Source organism: Cheilinus undulatus, linkage group 8, assembly GCF_018320785.1.
Source record: "Cheilinus undulatus linkage group 8, ASM1832078v1, whole genome shotgun sequence".
Taxonomy (NCBI): domain Eukaryota; kingdom Metazoa; phylum Chordata; class Actinopteri; order Labriformes; family Labridae; genus Cheilinus; species Cheilinus undulatus.
The window spans coordinates 21,173,276-21,192,506 of record NC_054872.1 but is presented as its reverse complement, the minus strand read 5'-3'; the positions used below and the strand labels follow the sequence as shown (position 1 = coordinate 21,192,506).

General features: G+C 40.0%; 1 protein-coding gene across 4 annotated transcripts in view; it reads left to right on the top strand.

Moving 5' to 3' along the window:
* Positions 1-19,231, top strand: part of LOC121513959 — a 176,462-nt gene that overhangs the window by 58,863 nt on the left and 98,368 nt on the right. For all 4 annotated transcript variants that reach the window (XR_005992238.1, XM_041793999.1, XM_041793998.1 and 1 more), the window contains one exon: positions 12,516-12,654. Coding sequence is in view for 3 of the 4 variants with exons in the window: in XM_041793999.1 (XP_041649933.1) it covers positions 12,652-12,654 (3 nt within the window). In the remaining variant the exon portion in view is untranslated. The remainder of the gene's footprint in view (positions 1-12,515; positions 12,655-19,231) is intronic.

Below are 19,231 nucleotides of genomic sequence, written 5' to 3'. Positions count from 1 at the left end.
ATACAAGTTAGTAATATGTTCTTTTTGGAATAATTTAAAGCACTTTTACATGATTGTGCAGATTGCTTAATTCCCATTGGTCACTAAAGGTATTTTACCCTGATTGGATTCCACCAGTGGTAAATAAAACTGATGACATAATTGGAGAGGCACACACCTCTTTATAGAAGGCCACACAGCTGACAATGCATATCAGAGCAAAAATCAAGCCATGAGGTCAAAGGAGCTTCCTGCAGAGCTCAGAGACAGGATTGCTGAAAGACACAGATCTGGGGAAGGCTTCAAAAAAAAGTCTGCTACTGTGAAGGTTCCCACGGGCACAATGACCTCCCTAATTCTCAAATGAAATAAGTCTGGCACAATGAGGTCTCTTCCAAGACCTGGCCAAACTGAGCAACCAGGGGAGGAAGGCCTTAGTAAGAGAAGTGACAAAGAACATGATGGTCACTCTGACTGAGCTCCAGAGATCCTGTGAGGAGATGGGACAAAGTTCAAGAAGGACAACCATCACTGCAGCCCTCCACTGATCTGGGCTTTATGAAACATGAAAGTGAGCATGGAATCTGTAAAAAAACAGAGTGAAAGTTCAAACTTTTTTGCAAAGGGTCTCAATACTCAATGTGATTTTTAGTTTTTCATTTTTTATCAATTTGCAAAAAAAAAAAAAAAAAAAAAAAAAATCTGTTCTCACTTTGTTATTGTGGGGTACTGAGTGTAGATTAATGAGAATAAAAATGATTTTTTAAACTGCAGCATCAGGCTAAACTGGCATGCCAGATGGATGTGTTTCATACATCCATCTGGTAAAACACTCATGCACAGTATTTGGGAAAGGGCAGAGCCTTTGGAAAAAAAAAAACTCGTAGGGTGATTGGATAAACATTCTGTCACATCTTTACGGGCCAATCAGAGCAACAAAACGTGACGTAGCTGATACCGAGCTGCGCCCCTACAGAAGTAGTAAACTCCATAGAGAACTGCATAATGCGAGCCATGGCGACTGTAGACATGTCAGTACACAACTTTTGTTGTTTTTTAAAGGACAAAACTCACTGCTGTTCTTTGTTCTTCTTTTAAAGAAGAAATGTCTGCAACTTCTGATAAAACTGATGCTTTAGCAGCATCCATGCTAAGCTCTTCCACCATAACAGCACCGGCCTCTTGTTGCTGCTTGCTAACGTCACGACTCCGTCACGCCTGAATCTGCTGCCTGTTGACCCTGATTGGTCCTGTCACTTTTTAACTGGGCCCAAACGGTTCAGATGGTTAGCAGCCTGATGCTAATCTTACAAAGCAGATGGATAGCGGCTACGTCACGTGTTTTGTTGCTCTGATTGGCCCGTAGAGATGTGACAGACAGAACGTTCATCCAATCACACTCCGAGGTTTTTTCAAATCCTCTGCCTTTTCTCAAACGTTTCCTATTGAAGCTTTTCCAGATGGATGTGTGAAACAAATCCATCTGGCGTGTCAGGTTATCAGGCTGCAACATAAATTTAATGTATAAAAGTGAAGGGGCTCTGATAGTACGGCTCCGTCTAATTTCTGAAAGGCCCTCTGTGATGACAAACCCGAACATGTAGTTGACGCATGTTTCCAGAATAAAACGCCACAGTCCGTGATCTTCCTTTTGAGGACTTTACTGGAAGGTTTTGTAACATAACAAACAAAATTACTGTACAGTAAATAAAACAAAACCTCAGTTAAACACTGTAAACACGTACAAAAACTACTGTGCTCTCCAGGTTCCATAGCTGCACAAAACAAGTTGACAACGCATGCGTGTCACATTACATGTCTCGTCCAATAGGAGAGCTGCAGCAACTATCAGCTACAAATAAACATTTAGAATAACATTATAGGACAGTTTAAAGTCTCCAAATTCTAATCAGGTCAGATTAAACAACATATTCTGTAGTGCACAAAGGGCTCTAACAGGCTCTGAATACTTTCTGAATTTACTTATACAATCACTTTAAAAATTAGATCAAAATCAACATTTTGTGTCAAAATACTTTGCAAATAGCCACATAATAACAATCTATTTGCCTTTTTTTAGAAAGAATAATATCTCATGACTACATTTTACAACAACCAGGCCCTTATCTACACCGCATGCAGAATTTTTCAGCAAGTTAGTATTTTGATGTTGATGTTGATGGAGCATTGTCCTGCATAAAAACCATGGCCTTCTTGAGTGATGCAGACTTGGTCTTGTACCACTGCTTGAAGAAAGTATCTTCCAAGGACCGGGCATAGTTTTAGGAGTTGTTTTTAAGTCCATCCTCAACTTGAAAATGTCCAACTAATTCATCTGTAATAATAGCTGCCCACACCAGTACCCCACCTCCACCTCGCTGTCGTCTGACTTGAAGTGGCTGCACCCATAGTGATCCAACCACGGGGCCCATCCAGCTGGTCCGTCAAGAGTCACTCTCATTTTATCTGTCATAAAACCATTGAAAAATCCATCTTCAGGTATTTCTTGGCCCAGTCTTGGCGTTTCAACTTATGGTTTGTTCAGTGCTGGTCTTATTTCAGCCTTCCTTACCTTGGCCAAGTCTCTGAGCACTGAACAACTCTCAGCTCTGGAAGATGGCAGCACTGGATGATTAAAGGTTTCTGATAGCCTCATGTTTATTTTTTCTTAGGTCTTTAGCAGTTAATTTCCATCTCCACACATTTCTTGCAACCCTGATGGATATTTGCAACAAAACTTTTGATTGTTTGGTGATCACGCTTCAATAGCTTTCCTATTTCAAGTGTGCTGCATCCCTCTAGAAGGGATTTTACAATTTATGACATATCAGAGTCTGTTAAATCTCTTTTTTGGCCCATTTTGTCTGAGGTACAGAGGTTGCCTAATAATTCTGCACACCTTCTTATTGGGTGGTGATCACTTTAGGCCACTTCCTCCCACATTACACCAATAAACATCATCTGATAATGCTTCACTCCAATAAGCATTCCAGTTTATAGAGCTTGGAGTTGGAAAATATGCATAAAAATGGTGACAATATCAAAATAGTCACTTGCCTAATAATTCTGCAATTGGTGTACGGTCATTCTCACAGTAGGTATTATTGTTTTGTACCATGGCTGGGTGCAACTGCCTCCTCCTTGCTGTCTAACACACTTACATAGGCACACAGTCTGATACAGTAGATGGTGGTATACAAAGAAATGACAACCATGCAACAACTTAGGCTGACATTTGTTTATGCTCTGTGCAAACAATAGAGTCCATCCTGCAGCCTACTATGGATGTTTTTACATACAACCCTCTTCCCACTTCCACATCCACGGTCCCGCTCAGAGGATGAAATAGGCCTGTGCTACCCATTTAGTGAGGAGACACGAGCCATGTAGAACTGACTTTACAGCCGTATACACTGACATGTAGCCTGCATTCTCCTGTGTGTCATGCAAGTCCACATGGATCATGCTAGAGACCACCTCTTGATGCAGACTCAGGTACAGTGCCTGAGTGCAGTACACTTGTGTTTGCACTGATCAAATCAGTGATCTTGCTCAAGGGTACTCTACTTATGCTAATGGAGTGAACTGGAACTTCTCCAGCTGTCAGACTTATTTCCAGACTCAGGCTGACTTTAACTTGTGACCCTCTAGATTCCAACCAAACTCTTTACAGACTGAGTTTCTACTTCCCCTGAGAATAGCGATATATTTATTAAATACATTTTGGTGCTTTTTATGCCTTTATTTAAAGAGAAGGTATGGTGCGTAGCCTAACCACTTGGCCATCTGCACCCAAATGCAACATTTTTCTTTTTTTATGATATATTTTTGGGCTTTTTATGCCTTTATTTAGAGAGGAGGACAGTAGGTAGAGGTGGAAACAGCTAGAGATTAGGCAGATTGAGGGAGAGACGGGAGCTGCAGGCCGAACCTGAACCCAGGCTGCTCACATACATGGGGCGTGATCTTAGTGGGTAGGCCATCTGCGCCTGGATACAACATTTTTCTTACATTAAGATATATTTTGACGATTCTTGTTCCCTTATTCAGAGAGGAAGACAGTGAATAGTCAGAAACAGGGATCAGACTGTAGGGGGGAGACACGGGGAAAGGAGCCCTGAACCTGGGCCGCCTCAATACAAAGAGTAGGACCTTACCACTAGGCCATTTGCGTCCCACATTGGTGAACTTAAAGTCAGACTTGGGTCCAAGTCCTGGACACAAATACAGCATCACAGACCCTGTGTAATCACAGCCTCAAGTTCATCCAGGCATCTAACTTTAATTAGGAGTGTTGGAAATTAGTGGTTGACTAAATGATCTGTAATTTTGCCAAGACATATGCTTTGTCTGCAGTCAGCTCTTTTACTTCCAACCTCAGTGCTATCATTCTTTCCTCTATCTGTAAAGCTTTCTTGCATGATCATTTTTTTAGCTCTCAGTGATATACTCCCCTTCCATCTCGTTTGTCTTTATCATTTCATGCCTGTCTCTTTTTAAAAAAAACTGAATTTGAAAGAAACTTTCAAGGAGTCAATGTGAAGTGATTCTTACCTATAACCCATCAATGGTATAATGTGGCAAAACACAGAGACTGATTCCGATTAAAGTGTAAGTTCTTACTCTGAAACACTATGACAGACTCAAGGATGAGTGTTGATTTGCTCATTTTGCAGTGCAGACTTAAGGAATAAAGAGGAACAGGAGTGAGAAGTAAGACAGAAAGAGGAGCATCAACTGACAAAAGTCATAAAAATCAAATTTATTTCACTTAAAATTTCTGAGAGTGTCACTTTATAACGGGCTGTGACAGTAAAGGACTCTCATGTGCATTAAAAGAGGAGTCAAAGTTAATAAATTCAAAGCTATAGGAAGCAAAAAAGACCTTTATATAGAGGAAAGGCCAGATTTGATAGGGTAGCTGGTTTCTGTGGTGACCCAAACATGTTCTTTCATTTACTCTCTCCTGTTACTTTATACCAAACTTCAGGTTGTGTGTAAATCTCTGTGTGTTTGTGTGTGAGAGAACGCAGAGATACACACAGACCTGATGTGTGATTGCGGCCATGGTTGAGGCCATTCCTCATCTGTGAGTGTGTGTGTGTGTGTGTGTGTGTGTGTGTGTGTGTGTATGTAATTTTGTGACAAGAAAGACACAGATTATTGCACATGAAATGTTATTCATACAAAGCAGCTCTAGCGTGACTATCCCCCTGCTACAGCACTCAACAGCCTATTGGAGAAACACAACAGAACAAATCTGAGCGAAAATACTAGTCTGCAAAATCACAAGGGAGATTCTCTCTCACCTCTCTACAATTTTGGTTCTTTTTTTAAGAGGGAGGTTCTTGGAGATGGCAGTGAAAGTACTTTTCAATTCAAAGGAGGAGTTCTTCTGTTTGTTTATTTGTTAAAGAATTGTAGAGTATCATCTGCATATATACTCAACTCATAATCTGCAAACACTGTATTAGTTTGCTCAGTGATTAACAACTGACTGTTTTTGTGAGGGAATATCAATCAAAGTCAGAAATAAATCATATTTAAAGCACTACTTGTGTTTTAAACTCTTTTTAACATGGACAAAATCACTCATTGGTTACTGAAGCATATTTTTGAAGCCCATTGACAGCAGTCACCATACTGAAATGCATCCTCAAACCAACTTTTGGTAAACCTTGCAAACGAAGTGCAACTAAGGCTGATCTTTGAAGCTAACTGTGTAACTTTCAGAGGGAGTTTGCTGATTATCATTTGGCTATTTTTTTAAAAATCTGAAGATCAATAAAAATTTTCTATTTAAACTCTAAATGTAAACATTGATGTATATGACAAGGATAACTTTTAAACCCCTGCCACTTCTTTTCCTTTGAAAGCCTCGCTTTGACACTTCTAATGATGCTATCCATGCCTTTTAAGCTCTTAAAGGGATACTTCAACATTTTGGCAAATTCACCCATTGCCATAATTCCTATAGTCTTAGTAATAGGTTCGTTACCTTCAGTTGTCATTGCAAGCTATTTTTAGATCGCCGCTGCCGAGTTCGGACCTGCTGTGCCAACTCAATTTAAGCAGACGGTATTCCGGCTTTCCCTCATCAAACTCATCAAATGCACAATCCAACAACTCCAAAACGCTCTCATGGACACGTTGTGACCTGCACATTCACCACGCTATGAAATAATCGATTTTCAGATGTCTTTTATGTTATTGAAGGCAAAATTATAACATTCAAATCACTGTTCTGCTTGACAGACTCTCTTTCACAAAAATGCATTTTTCTCAGCTTTCTAGAAAAAAGTGGTCTTTTTGGTGAAACTAGCCTCTATTGAACTTCAGATAAATCAAGAACGGAACAAGGTACAGACAAACATTTTTTTCCATGATGAAATAGAGAGATTCTTCTTTCATTTGAGCTATTTGGTGTTTTCAGAATCATAGTACAAAATATTCTGTGGATCTTGAAAGATGACTCAAAATGGCCAAAAACGCTGGCACAAGGCACTTTCCATTTTATAAAAGGGCTGGCACTCAGTGAGTTAAGAATTACCCAGAGACAAAAGGAATATTTACAGAGATTTACAAATGACCCAAAACAAAGAAAAATCAATATTTTCACACACACATTAAAATTTGGAGGCCAAAAAAGGGCTACAGTGCTGTGGTCAGAAAGGCCTCCAGAGTGTCTGCAGGCTGCTGTATTTGATTGCCCTTGATTAGGCCTGAGGGTCCATCCTGAGCGTGCTCTCCCACCCTCAGCCAGCCCCACTCCGCCAGCCGATCACTGATCCCCACCTGAGGGCCAACAAAGAGCCACACAGGAAACACAGAGCTCTCCCAGACACAAAAAGAAGGATCTGGGTAATGGACAGAGCACTAACTCAACATGGAAACGAATTCCAAGCTCAACAAAATACAACAGCAATGCGTCACAGCCCAGGCTGTAACAAAAAGGCTGAAAATGTGTACTTTCTGCTGTAAAGATGGTGCTCATGGGACTTCAGGAGGTTTTGCAGCAAGCCTCATGTAGACACTTGAGTAACTGCATCTTTTGCTCCCGTAGGTCTGCTTTATTTCTAAGTTGTCTTCTTTACCTCCAAATATCACATACATACAACAAGTGAACCGTAATCTGTTAGCAAAATACATTGTGGAGCAAATCACTCCCTCCTCTCCCTCCTCTACCCGCGCTTCAGTTCGGCTCTGGCTCATCCCAGAAGTGCCACTCTTTTCTGTTACATTGGTGATACACTGCAGGTCTATTTTCTGCGCTGGCCGCTTCCAAACCACTGTGATCCATGTAGAGGAGATCGATCCAAACAGCTGAAAAAGGATCCAGTCAACTTTAAAATAAAACACAATGCACAGACTCAAGATCATTAATCATCAACATTGCACCTCATCCTACAGCACAAGCAAAAGGTCATCAAGAGGTCAGTGGGTTACAGAGCTGCAATGGTGCTACTGACGAGCATTTGAATTTATTTGTCACATTTATCCAGCGTCAGTTAGTTCTGCACCCTTTTGCCTTATAAAGATGCACAAGTAAGTCTGTTTGGCAGAAGTGAGATGTTTAGCCAAACTCCCTCCCATAATGGACTTTATTTTTCCTCCTACTATGTTACTAGAAGCCATTTCTTAAACATATTGATGCAAATGGGATTTCATAAGAGCTTGAAAGGCTGGTGCATCTCATGCAGTCGCTGAAGTGTACTTTGTGTGTCTGCATGATACGCACAGGGCTGTGAAAAGCATCAGTATTTGACACTTGGGAGTAAAAGAGTTGGAGTCGACCATCCTGGTTTTCATGTAGATCTGATATGGAGGGCTTACAGTGCTGTGTCAATTATGTGTTTTGAACTAGTGATAACAACAGATCCTGACTTAAAGAAGATTCATTTCAGAACTGTTATAAACAGGAAGGGACATTTCTTAGTTTTTTGACAGCGGATATTAAATATAAAGTAGAGGTAAACATCTGTAACTCAACTGTAGGTAACACATCTGTAGGCTACAAGCACTCCTGGCTCCCATAGTGATTCATTATATGTTTCCTCGCTGCATTATATTGCATCTTTGCTTCCTCTAGTCTTTGTGCCGTCTTCTTTCTTCTCTCACCGTCAAACATATCTCTCCCTGGCTCGCATTGTTCTAGGTCCTTATCCACATTTCTGTTTTCAAGCTTGTTTTCCCTCACTTGGTTTTCCTCCCTCTTCCTTGTCGTGTTCTCTGATTTCTCCTCTCTGCTGTTCTGGTTTTGTCTGTGTAATCTTTGTGATCTCTATCTGAGTTGTTTATAACTCCTAAATGTGCCACTTCGCTACCCGGACTCATTTTCCCTGAGTAGCAGCGCAGAGAGAAACGTATTCATGGCGCTTCGGCACACTTATCTTTTATTTCCCTCTAGATTATTTTTTTATGGCACTTCAGCATTGTCAGATGTTATATGGGGAGAAGTGATAGGTAAAATGGGGGAACAGTTTCCTCTGTATTTCCCCCTGTGGTGATGTTTTAAAGCTGTGGTTACATCTTTTACTGTGTCTCCTACTTTTCTATCCTGAAAGGCCTCTTAGATTTCATATTCAGAATAAAAGCAATCTCTTTTTTGTATAGAAAATTCAATAAGTATTTTATTGGTTATCCGACCATAACAGTGACTCTTAGCTGCTTGAAAAAAATGTGAAGCACAACCTTGCATGGCTCATTGCTCAGATGAAATTCTGGTAATATATTGGTGCAATAAGAGAGGCCAAACTGCACACAACATTCCTTTAAATAATAGAAATTTAAATGGTGTTTTTTTCCTCCCTCCCTGTCTTTCTCTCTAAGCAAAGTCCTTGAACGCTTACAAAACAAGAGGTGGTTGCTTAGCAATATGTAAGTTGTAACTTTTTGGTTGGCACTTCGATTTAAAATCATGCCTATTTTCTGAATCTGTGTCAGAAGTACAGAAAACAACCTTTTTATGACTTTTATTTCCATATTGATGCATATAGAGGTGGCTCAGTCATATAGAACAAGCTTTACAGTCTATATGGGCAATACATTTGAGGCCCCATTATTGCATGGATGAATATTAAAGGGCTTTTTCACATTTTGATTTCCGTAAGAAGCTTTAGAAGTCTTCTTTCTCTGCGGCAATCCTCCATAGCTCAATGCATATAAGGGAAACATCTTTACAGCACAGATATGAACCATATTTCAGTCTCACACTATAGCCTTGTATTTGAAAAGAGAAGACAGACAGCTCAAAGAATGGCCTCTGTAGTCTGCCTTTGACGCTTATGACGCCGCCGACTTTTTAACCCCAACTTCCATTGGATGAAGGAGCCCCCCATCGCCGCCCGTCTCCTCTTCCCATTCGCTCTCCTCGGCTTCAATCAAACTTGTCACCGCACCCTTACTCTCTTTCTCTGTCTCATTACCTCTCTGTATCCCCCCTCCTTCACACAGCCACACAATGCCTTTCTTTTCTCTCTCCCAATGCCTGCGGTCATTTCCAGTTGGTGATTGAACCGACTCTCTAAGCTGGTGTGTGTTTGAAACAGGAGGAGTGGGAAAGAGAGCAAGATCCAGTGAAGAGGACAAGGCAATAGAGAGTAACAGGATGAGAGAGGGGGGTGTACAGATAGATATTGCCTTGATGTTGATCCTACCCTACTGACCTTGCATCTACCTGGTGTCTTATTCTTAGCTGCCTCATTTCGGCCTCACCAGAACTAATTAGTCAAATTCTCCATTTAAAAATGTTGCCCAATTATCCTAAAATGTGGAATAAGCTGCACACCAGCCTTATAAATATACAGCTTTTTTTTTTTGCAGTGCTCTTTCTCTGAATATCTCAGTCTTTCTCTCCTTACCTCAGCTGTCTAGTATCGCCCCTTCTCCTCCTTATATCCCCTCTTCTACCGTGTAATTTGAGAGGGAACATGGTGGAAAAATCCCCCAGTACTCTGACCCACCGTTGAACCTTTGCTTGCTTTGACAGATTGCTGCAACATGAGCCTTTCATTTCATGGAGGGAAAAAGGGTCTCTCTCCCCGTTTTTTAATGTGTTGTGTCTTTCACCACAAATAGAAAAAGGATCAAGTCCACTGCTATTAACGTGTGTGATATGTGTGCATTGTGTGTGTTTGTCCACCTCGGTGCCACTGATGTATATAATGATTGTGTATCTGTTTGGGGCCCATTTGAGAGATAAGGGTAGCCCGAGCAGAGATAAGGGGCCGCGTAGAAAGAGGCTTTGTTTTGGCCAGACGTGGTGAGAGGTGTCGCAGACAGTTAGAATGATTCATTTGATCACACTTTAAACACCTCCCACTGAGAAAGAGCACTCTGAAACACACTTCACATGGAAGCCTGATGAGCTTTTGTATCAGGGTCAGCATGTTTGACTGAGAGCAATTGTCCAAAATATAAAAGAGACAATAAAGACTCTAATTTTATCAAAGAAAACCTCAAACAAGTTGATATTCACAGACTTGTTGGCATCTTTTATTAAGTTTTCTTATGAGATTTCTTATCAGTGATCTATTGTTATACTTCATTTATTTATTTATTTAGTTGACACTGTTAAAGTTGGTGGCATGGCCAGAGAAGTCTCTTTTTGACCAAAATTTATGGAAAAGAAAAAGAAACCATCAATATGATCCATTTATTTATGAATAGGGATAAGGATCGATGTTTCTGGTGTTGGCAACCTGTGTGTTGTGCCCAGGTTGTTCCTTACAAAAGCTGACTTTTTTGTAAGTGGCACCCCTGAGCCTTTTAGCCACACCCACCAACAAAAGCCATATTACTCATCTGAATTCTCACAGGGCATTTCAAGTCTTGACCCTCGACATTTGTGAAGAGTTTCAGTTAAGTTGGACCATGCATGGCTTAGTTGTTGGCAACTTCCTGTTTCCTGAAACATATGCAAACATTAGCCACACCCTCTGAATTTTGTATACAAGCTAAACAATTTTTCTTCACCCAGGTTTTTTGTAGTTGTTAAAAAAAATAAGCTTGATTAGGTTTATGGGTTTATGAGGTGAATAAAATATGGGGTTGAAACTGTAAAAGGTGTACAGCCTTGACCAAGCTTTCCTGCGTAGATCATGGACGAAAGTATATGCACCCCTGGAATTTCTCCAGAAAATACACCATTTCTCCCAGAAATTGTTGCAATTGCAAATGTTTTTGGCAAACACATATTTATTTCATTTATGTGCATTGGAACAACACAAAAAAAGCAGAAGAAAAAAGCCAAAATTGACAGAATTTTGCACAAAACTTAAAAATTGGCTGGACAAAATTATTGGCACCCTTTTAAAACTGTGGGTAAATCATTTTATTTCAAGCATGTGATGCTCATTAAACTCACCTGTGGCAGTAACAGGTGCTGGTAATCTAGAAATCACACCTGAAGCCAGTTAGAATGTCTAAAAGTTGACTCAGCCTTTGTGTTTTGCCCGTGTGCGTCACATCGAACATGGAGAAGAGAAAGAAGAGACGAGAATTGTCTGAGGACTTAGGAAGCAAAATTGTGGAAAAATATGAACAATCTCAAGGTTCTCCATCTCCAGAGATCTTGAAGTTCCTTTGTCCACTGTGCGTAATATAATCAAGAAGTTTATAACGCATGGAGCTGTGGCTGATCTCCCTGGACGTGGACAGAAGAGAAAAACTAACAAAAGAATGCAACGCAGGATAGTTGGAATGGTGGATAAACATCCTCAGTCAACTTCCACACAAATTCAGGCTGTCCTGCAGACTCGGGGTGCAAAAGTGTCAGCTCAGACCGTACGTCATCATCTGTATGAGATGAAGTGCTATGGCAGGAGACTGAGGAGAACCCCACTGCTGACAAAGAGACTGGAATTCGCAAAAATGTACCTGAGTAATCCTCAATCCTTCTGGGAGAACATTTTGTGGACAGATGAGACTAAGGTAGAGCTTTTTGGAAAAGCACATCATTCTACTGTTTACAGAAAACAGAATGAGGCCTACACAGAAAAGAACACAGTACCTACAGTCAAACATGGTAGAGGTTCAAAGATGTTTTGGGGTTATTTTGCTGCCTCTGGCACTGGGTACCTTGACTGTTTGCAAGGAAGAACTTCACAGTGCTTACAACCCCTGTAAGCACTCTTTAGTCAGCTTTCTAAAATGTTTTGTTTTGGTTTTGTAGGTCAGATTTTTTACTTTAGTTTCCTAACCCTTACCTTAACCCTTCCTCAGATGCTACCTGGAAGTTAAATCCAATTTTACTTTTAAAGTTTTGTTGTGTATGTCCCTCTGGATGGGTGCAGCATCTTACAGTAGTGGCCTGCTGGAGGGGGCGTCTGAGATCTGCAGTCTACAACAATTATTGGAACCATTTACTTTAGTTGATATCAATTTTTGTTATTGTCATTTTCAGCCTCCTATACTCTGTGGTGCTGATGAAATAACTAACCAAAATGCCCCAGGCACTTTTACCGTGAAATGCTGCCTTACATACATGTTACATAATTCTAGAGCTGTGAATTAAAAAACGTTTCTACACTTTGCAGATTTGGAGCAATCCCTGGACCTTTATGGATGTTTGGATGAGATCTTTTACCGGATATGGATCACAGGGACCTTCTCTGATGCAGCAGGACTGTTTTGTTGGAATATTACGATCAAGAGAGTGCGCTAGATCTCCAGATGGTAAGCTTAATAATGCTCCACATTTTTGTTTGTTTGTTAGTGATCTACTTTTGATTGTGGCTGCTGTCTTGGCTGGATCTTGAGTTGGTTGGATTCACAAGAATCGCTATCTAAGTGATGGTCTGATGCTTTTTCACAGTGGTTTTATGAATGATCATGACATTAAGAGGAAAAAGCCTAGGGGTGGATGGGATAAATCTCCAATATGGTCATCCACAGAGTGAAATCCACAAAGGCCTTTTTTATTGTTAACCTTTGGTTTAAGAAACAGGATGAAAATGACTTTTGGATGATGATGTGGATATCTTGAGTTGATCTAGCTGGCAACAAAAGCTGAACTTATAACCCTGCTGAATTTTGCCATGATGCACTGAAAGTCTTGGCTCAAGCGAGAGTTTGTCTAACTGGAGGTAGCTGCTGTGAAAGGCTGCTCTCTGATTCAGCACATGCTTACTCCATTTCAGGTAAAGTTTATTCTTAACAAAGAAGAAATACATCTGGGGCAAAGGAGATGAGCTGGATTTGAATGAGTGTGATTTAAGAGGGATCAAATCATTTTCTATGAAGGTTTCCATACTAAGAAATATGTTTAGTATTTCAACAGTGCAGTCTTGTTTGGTTGGATTAAAGATCTATTTAATTATCTGACCTCTCACCAAAAGATGCCCCCAAACCAAACTTCAATCTAGCGCTTGTCATTACGTTAAATAACCTGGTTTTCAGAAGTGTTTTTAATCATAATTATCATCACTTGGAATGAAATGCAGTAAAAGGGCAGAGTGAAGCATTTCCATTATTTGTGATGATAAGGCCCATTATAAATCCTTGTCATGCCAGGAAGAACATAACAGTCCTTTTGTTGTGGACAGAATGAAAGGTTATGGCGATTGAGAGTGAAATTAAAGGTTATAAATGAAATGGAGTATTTCCTGCATGAGGACATTTAGAAGATTGAGATTGTAATCATTACTGTTGTGCCTGACAAAGACTAAGACGGGTGCAGGGTCTATTGTGCGAGCTTAATGAAAAAGTAAGGACTTGACATTGCAAAGGTTAGACTTATGGCAGGAGTGAGTGAAGGAAAGGAAGGGGGTGTGGATGCAGATAGATGGATGGGATGAATGAAGGTGGAGGGGGTGGAGGTGATAGAGAGATGGGAGAGGAAATGGAGGGAGGAGGGGTGAGAGACAGCTGGAAGATCAGGGAGAGAGAAAAAGAGAGAGAGAGAGAGCTGGCAGGAAGACAAACCTGGACAGGTTGATCTGAGAGGTCTGAGGAAGGTCATTCATTTGACACAGTTGGCTGCCCCGTGCCAACCCTGACCTGTCTCTCTCTCTCTATGTCTCTCTGTCTCTCTGTCTCCTTACAGATTAACAGTTAAATGACACTCTGACAACAAGCCTCCGTCCTTTCCTCTATTTCTCTTTCCTCCTTTCATCCTGACCCCCTTACCTCCCATCCTCTGACTGGGCCCTTCGACTTGGTGACTTTTTTTTTTTTTTTTTTTAAGAAAAACAAATCAAATCAGACCATGCAAGTAGCTTGATCTGATACAAGGGGCAATGGATAAAGACTTAGGGCTGTTTGTGGCCAGGCATTTTTAATTAGCAGTGAGACTGGTGGCTATTCCTCTTAAAACCTGAAAAATGGGGTACCAATTATGCCATGTGCTTAAAATTACCTGTCCCACGTACAGAGGCTATTGCAAGAAAAGTGTTGGCCCAACATTGACAACCCAATGCCCACATTTAGCCAAATACAGCATGTTATAACCTGCTTTCTAATCCTTACTTCCAATTTTATCCAAAATCTTGTCTAACTGCATGAAAAGCACAACAAAAGATCTTCTTAAAAAAGATGAAAAATGGAGCCACCCTTTCTACAAAATATGGTAAAAGTGTCACCACTGTTAACCATTTCTGCACTCTTTCTTCCTGCTTTTTTATCATGCAACTCAACTTAATATAAAGCATTTTGTTGCCTTATACACAAAGAATCCCTGGTGTCATTTTCCACTAAGTGAGGCATAAATTGTATAATTTTTCATAAAACTCTGATACCAGATTTGCACTGATTGGCAGATTCTCAAACCAAGGTATGGTGCTGGTATTCAGACTGGAAAAGGATGGATCAACGCAGTACTAAGTACTTAGTGTAACTGAGGACATCTCGTCTTCTTTTTTCAACAAGTCTGATATATGCTTTTGCATTGAATCCAGTGGTGCTGTGGTGCCAAGGAGAAGTGGAAATGCTGACTGAATGACACTCAATGAAAAATTTCATAAATGTTCAGAAAGCCTCCTTCAAGTCAGCAAGAGCTGTCATGTCGTGATTCTGACAGCATTATGTCATTCTTATGCATACCCCTTCAAATAAAGTGGCACGTATCGCTTCTTTTTGCCCCTTTTAATCAATTCTTTGACCATTTTTGTACTTTTTTGCTACTTTTTTCATTTTTACCCTTTTCTTTCCACATTCTTCCCATTTTTGCCACTTCTTTTCACCTCTTCTAACCAATTTTGCCACTTTCCCCGCATTATTGCCTCTTTTTGTAATTTGTAAACCATTATTGCCACTTTTTGCCATTCATTTTTACAACTTTTTGCCCGTTGTATGCCATTTTTTGTATCTTGTAACATGTTTTGAAACGAACCCTTTTGTGCCAAGTTCCACCCAAATTTTCACACTTTTTTGCCACTCTTCAATGCTAACCCTTTTTTGCCATTTTCTTGCCATTTTTAACTTTTTTCGATATTCTTCCCATTTTCCTTTTCTTGTTGCCCCTTCTAACCAATTTTTGCAGCTTGTTCCCTGTTATTGCCCCTTTTTGCATCTTATAACCCATTGTTGACACTTAATTTACTTATTTTTACAACTTTTTGCACATTTTATGCCACATTATTATAATTTGTGCCACCTCTAACCCATATTTGCCACTTTCCTGCCACTTTTAAGCCTTTTTTCTGGCCACATTCTGCCCATTTTGGCCATTTTTTTAACCACTGTTAAGACATTTTTGAAATTCTTTGACCATTTTTGCTATATTTGAACATTTCTTTGCTGATTTTTGCACTTTGTTTTTTTTTTTTTTTTTTTTTTTTTTAGAATTTCTTCCACTTTTGGACACTAACCCTTTTTTGCCACTTCTTTTCTCTTCTTCTAACCATTTTTCTGCTTTCCCCAATTATTGCTACTTCTTGCAACCTATATCCCATTTTTTCCACTTTTCACACCTATTTTTAAAACTTTTCACCCATTTTATACCACTTTTTGCAGCTTGGGCCACCTTTTGACACAAACCCTTTATTGCTGAGATCCACACATTTTTTCACCCATTTTTTTTTTTTTTTTTATCACAAAGTGCCCAGTTTTACCATTTCTTTTTGCCCCTTCTTACCCATTTTTTTCTGCTTTTCCCCATTCTTGTCACTTTTAACTTATTTGTAGTACTATTTGCCATTTTTTTAACCACTGTTAACCCATTTTTGCAAGTCCTTGACAATTTTTGCCACTTTTTGCAATTTTTTGCAACTTCTCTTTGCCATTTTTCCCCATTTTTGCATCTTTTCAGAATTATCTAATTGTTTTCCTTTAGAGTTGTCTCAGTTTCTTCTACTCTCTTTTCTGGCATCCTGCTGTTTGTGTACATTATGGCCTACCTATGAAGTCTGACATTACTTTTAAATGGTTTATGTCAGCGTGCCCATCCACATTGTTACCAAAAAAACAAGCAATCTTGTGTTAAGGAAAGGGGTTTGCATTTTTAAAAAGGCTTTATTATGCTACAGGTTATTATTTAGGTTAAAAATGAAAATTGTAATCACAGCTTAAATTTACACTGGACCATGATTTTGCTGATCCCCATGGACCCCATTGGCTGGGCCCCAGAAAGCTCTCCTCCTATCACTTCTTTGTGAAGGAGCGTTACTATGAAACAGTTATGGCATGGAATTTTTTTCTTTTTCACAAGGCTGTTTTTATTTCCAACAAATAGTTCAACAATGGCTGGCAGACAAAAGTCTGGACTATTTTTGTTACATTATTCTGTACAGTGTGATTTGGTCTGTGATGTGGTTCACAAACAGAAAGGGCAAAGGGAAGTTCTGATACATAGAATTAGAATAGAAGCTGAACGTATAGAAAAGAAAATGAATTGAACAGAAAAGGTCACACTTGTTGACAGGCAAAGAGGGCATGTGTTAAATAAGACAGCCACAGAGTTTTTAAAGTAGAGGCAAACAACAAGATTTTAAAAAGACAGCAGAGCAACAAGTGAGAAGAATTTAAGCAAGAAAGAGAGGGGAGATGTTGAAGAGTTACTCTGATCCTGAAATACTGGGTTACCAAAAAGGTGAAAGACTGCAGAACGTCCTGACCTTCTTCAGACCTTCTTCTTAGTAGGTTTTTCACACAATGAACTATTACAGAGAGGAATATGATTAAGATAACACAATGGACTGATAGAGAGACAAAGGTTAGCTATTGTATCACATGGCACAGATGGGTTTAAATTATTCCTCCTTATGCCAGAGTCCATAATGTTCAAGTTTAAAGTTTCCATGAAAGGTTATGACACCCAGACCCTTTGGAGGTTGAAAGCTCACGCACTGTTGAATTGAATGTACTTGTGTGTAAATGTGTGTTTTTATGCGTCTAGTGAGTTGCACATCTGACATGCACTGAACCCTTAACCCCTCGCAGTGCAAATCGTTGGCTCAGGAAGTGCATTGCTTGGCAGGCATCTCAGGAAACGGCAGTGATGTGTGTATGCGTGGGTGTATGAGTGTGTAATTGCTAGGTGTGTGCAGTTTATGTTGGTTTGGATTTAGACGGCTTTTTGGCTCCAATATTTCAGAAATATCATCCAAAGGAAGCAACAACAAGCAGGGCTATGATTAAAATATTAAGAGGCATCAACATGTTGACCATTCTGCTACTTGTAACTTAATTTGCATGGAAGAGATACTTTTATAAAGATCTTAAGTGATACATTTCAGCAGTGAACGGTTAAATATTTGTTAGAATGGCTGGGGTGATAAATGCAGTTTCTTTTCAGTAGTCACTGCTCTACATCTGCATTGCTTCTGTTCATTTTATCCTTGCCCTCAGGCTCATTAAAACATGTCTGCATTTGTCGTGTGGAGAATCATTTGAATGGGGTCATGCTGGGGTTCATCACTAAAGCTTGAAAATCTAAAACGTCTCTGTTTATCTTTTGTGTCTCTAAGTGGGGTCAAAGGGTTTTCCTCAGGTAATGGCTTATGTAATAGATTACATTCCTACAGTAATCTTTGCAGCCTTGTTCACACTATAAATGTTTTTATGAGCCCCGGGCTTTGTACAGCACAAGTCTTTCATCTGTGAGGCTTTCAGCTGCGTGTTCGCTCTGCCAATGGGACATGCTGTTTAAGACTTGGCAGCCAGTCCGCAGCCTCAACACTAAATGGTTTGCAGCTGACTTCTTCGCACAGTGGCTTTCAAACTTTTCAAAATGTTCCTTGTTGCAGCCAAAGATGATTTTGTGGGGAAAGGTTGCTGACCTTTAACTGGGGGAGTGTGTCAGTCACTCTGCCCCATGTCAGACTCTGTGTAGCCTCTCTGAGCTTACTGGTGAGCTTATTGGATGTAACTTTACATTCAAGATTTTCTCCAATGAAATTTAACCTCCTTTGAGGAATGTTTAACTGGTTATGACACAGACTCAAATTAATACTGATCCATGACCTAAAAAGGGAAAAAGACCATCAGCAACAAGACTAATCATTACTTTGTGGTTATGTTTTTGTGTGGCTGTGTGGTCGCTGTGAGATAAAGTTATAATGAGGAATGACATGGGGGAAAGGAGCCACCTGGGCTGCCCAATTTAGGAAAAGAGGGCAGAAAAGATACCCGTGTACCAATTTAAATGGGCTGAAAAACCACAAAATAAAAGTCTACATGCTGAGAACAGAACCCGAACCATGACCCTAAAACCATAGCTAGTTGTGAGCACCCATTGCTTGACTGCCCATGTCTTGGGACCTGAGACCTTTTGTAGCTTTTCAGACCATTTCAATTGTTATCTCTTCTTTCCTTTAAAAACAAACAAACAAACAAAAGATAAACATCCTCCAGTACCAATGCACCCGAAAGCAGTTTCTCGATGCCCCTAGTAGGCGCAACTTCACAGCACCTTGAAATATCTGCCCATTTTAGGAACATAAACACTGGTCAACTGGGGCCCCACGAAAAAAACATTTTGCACCTTTAAAGAGAAATATAAAGAGCTAAGAACATAGGCTACATAAACATGGGCATCATCTCAGGGACATCACCCATTGGTTTCTGAAGCAGACCTTTGGAGCCTGTTGATCGCAGCTGCCATATTGGAAATTCTGTCTCAAACTGCTTTTCAGTCAAACAAGTACAAGGCGGAGAATTTTCAGGCAATATCCCTTCTAGCAACCAGCTACAATGCACCCAGCATCTAAGTCACATATTTCACTGTGAATAACTTAAATGTAGTGTTATATTTGTCAACTTTTACCATGACTAAAAATGTAAGTCGACTGCCTGTTTTTCCATGAGGAGGGCTTGG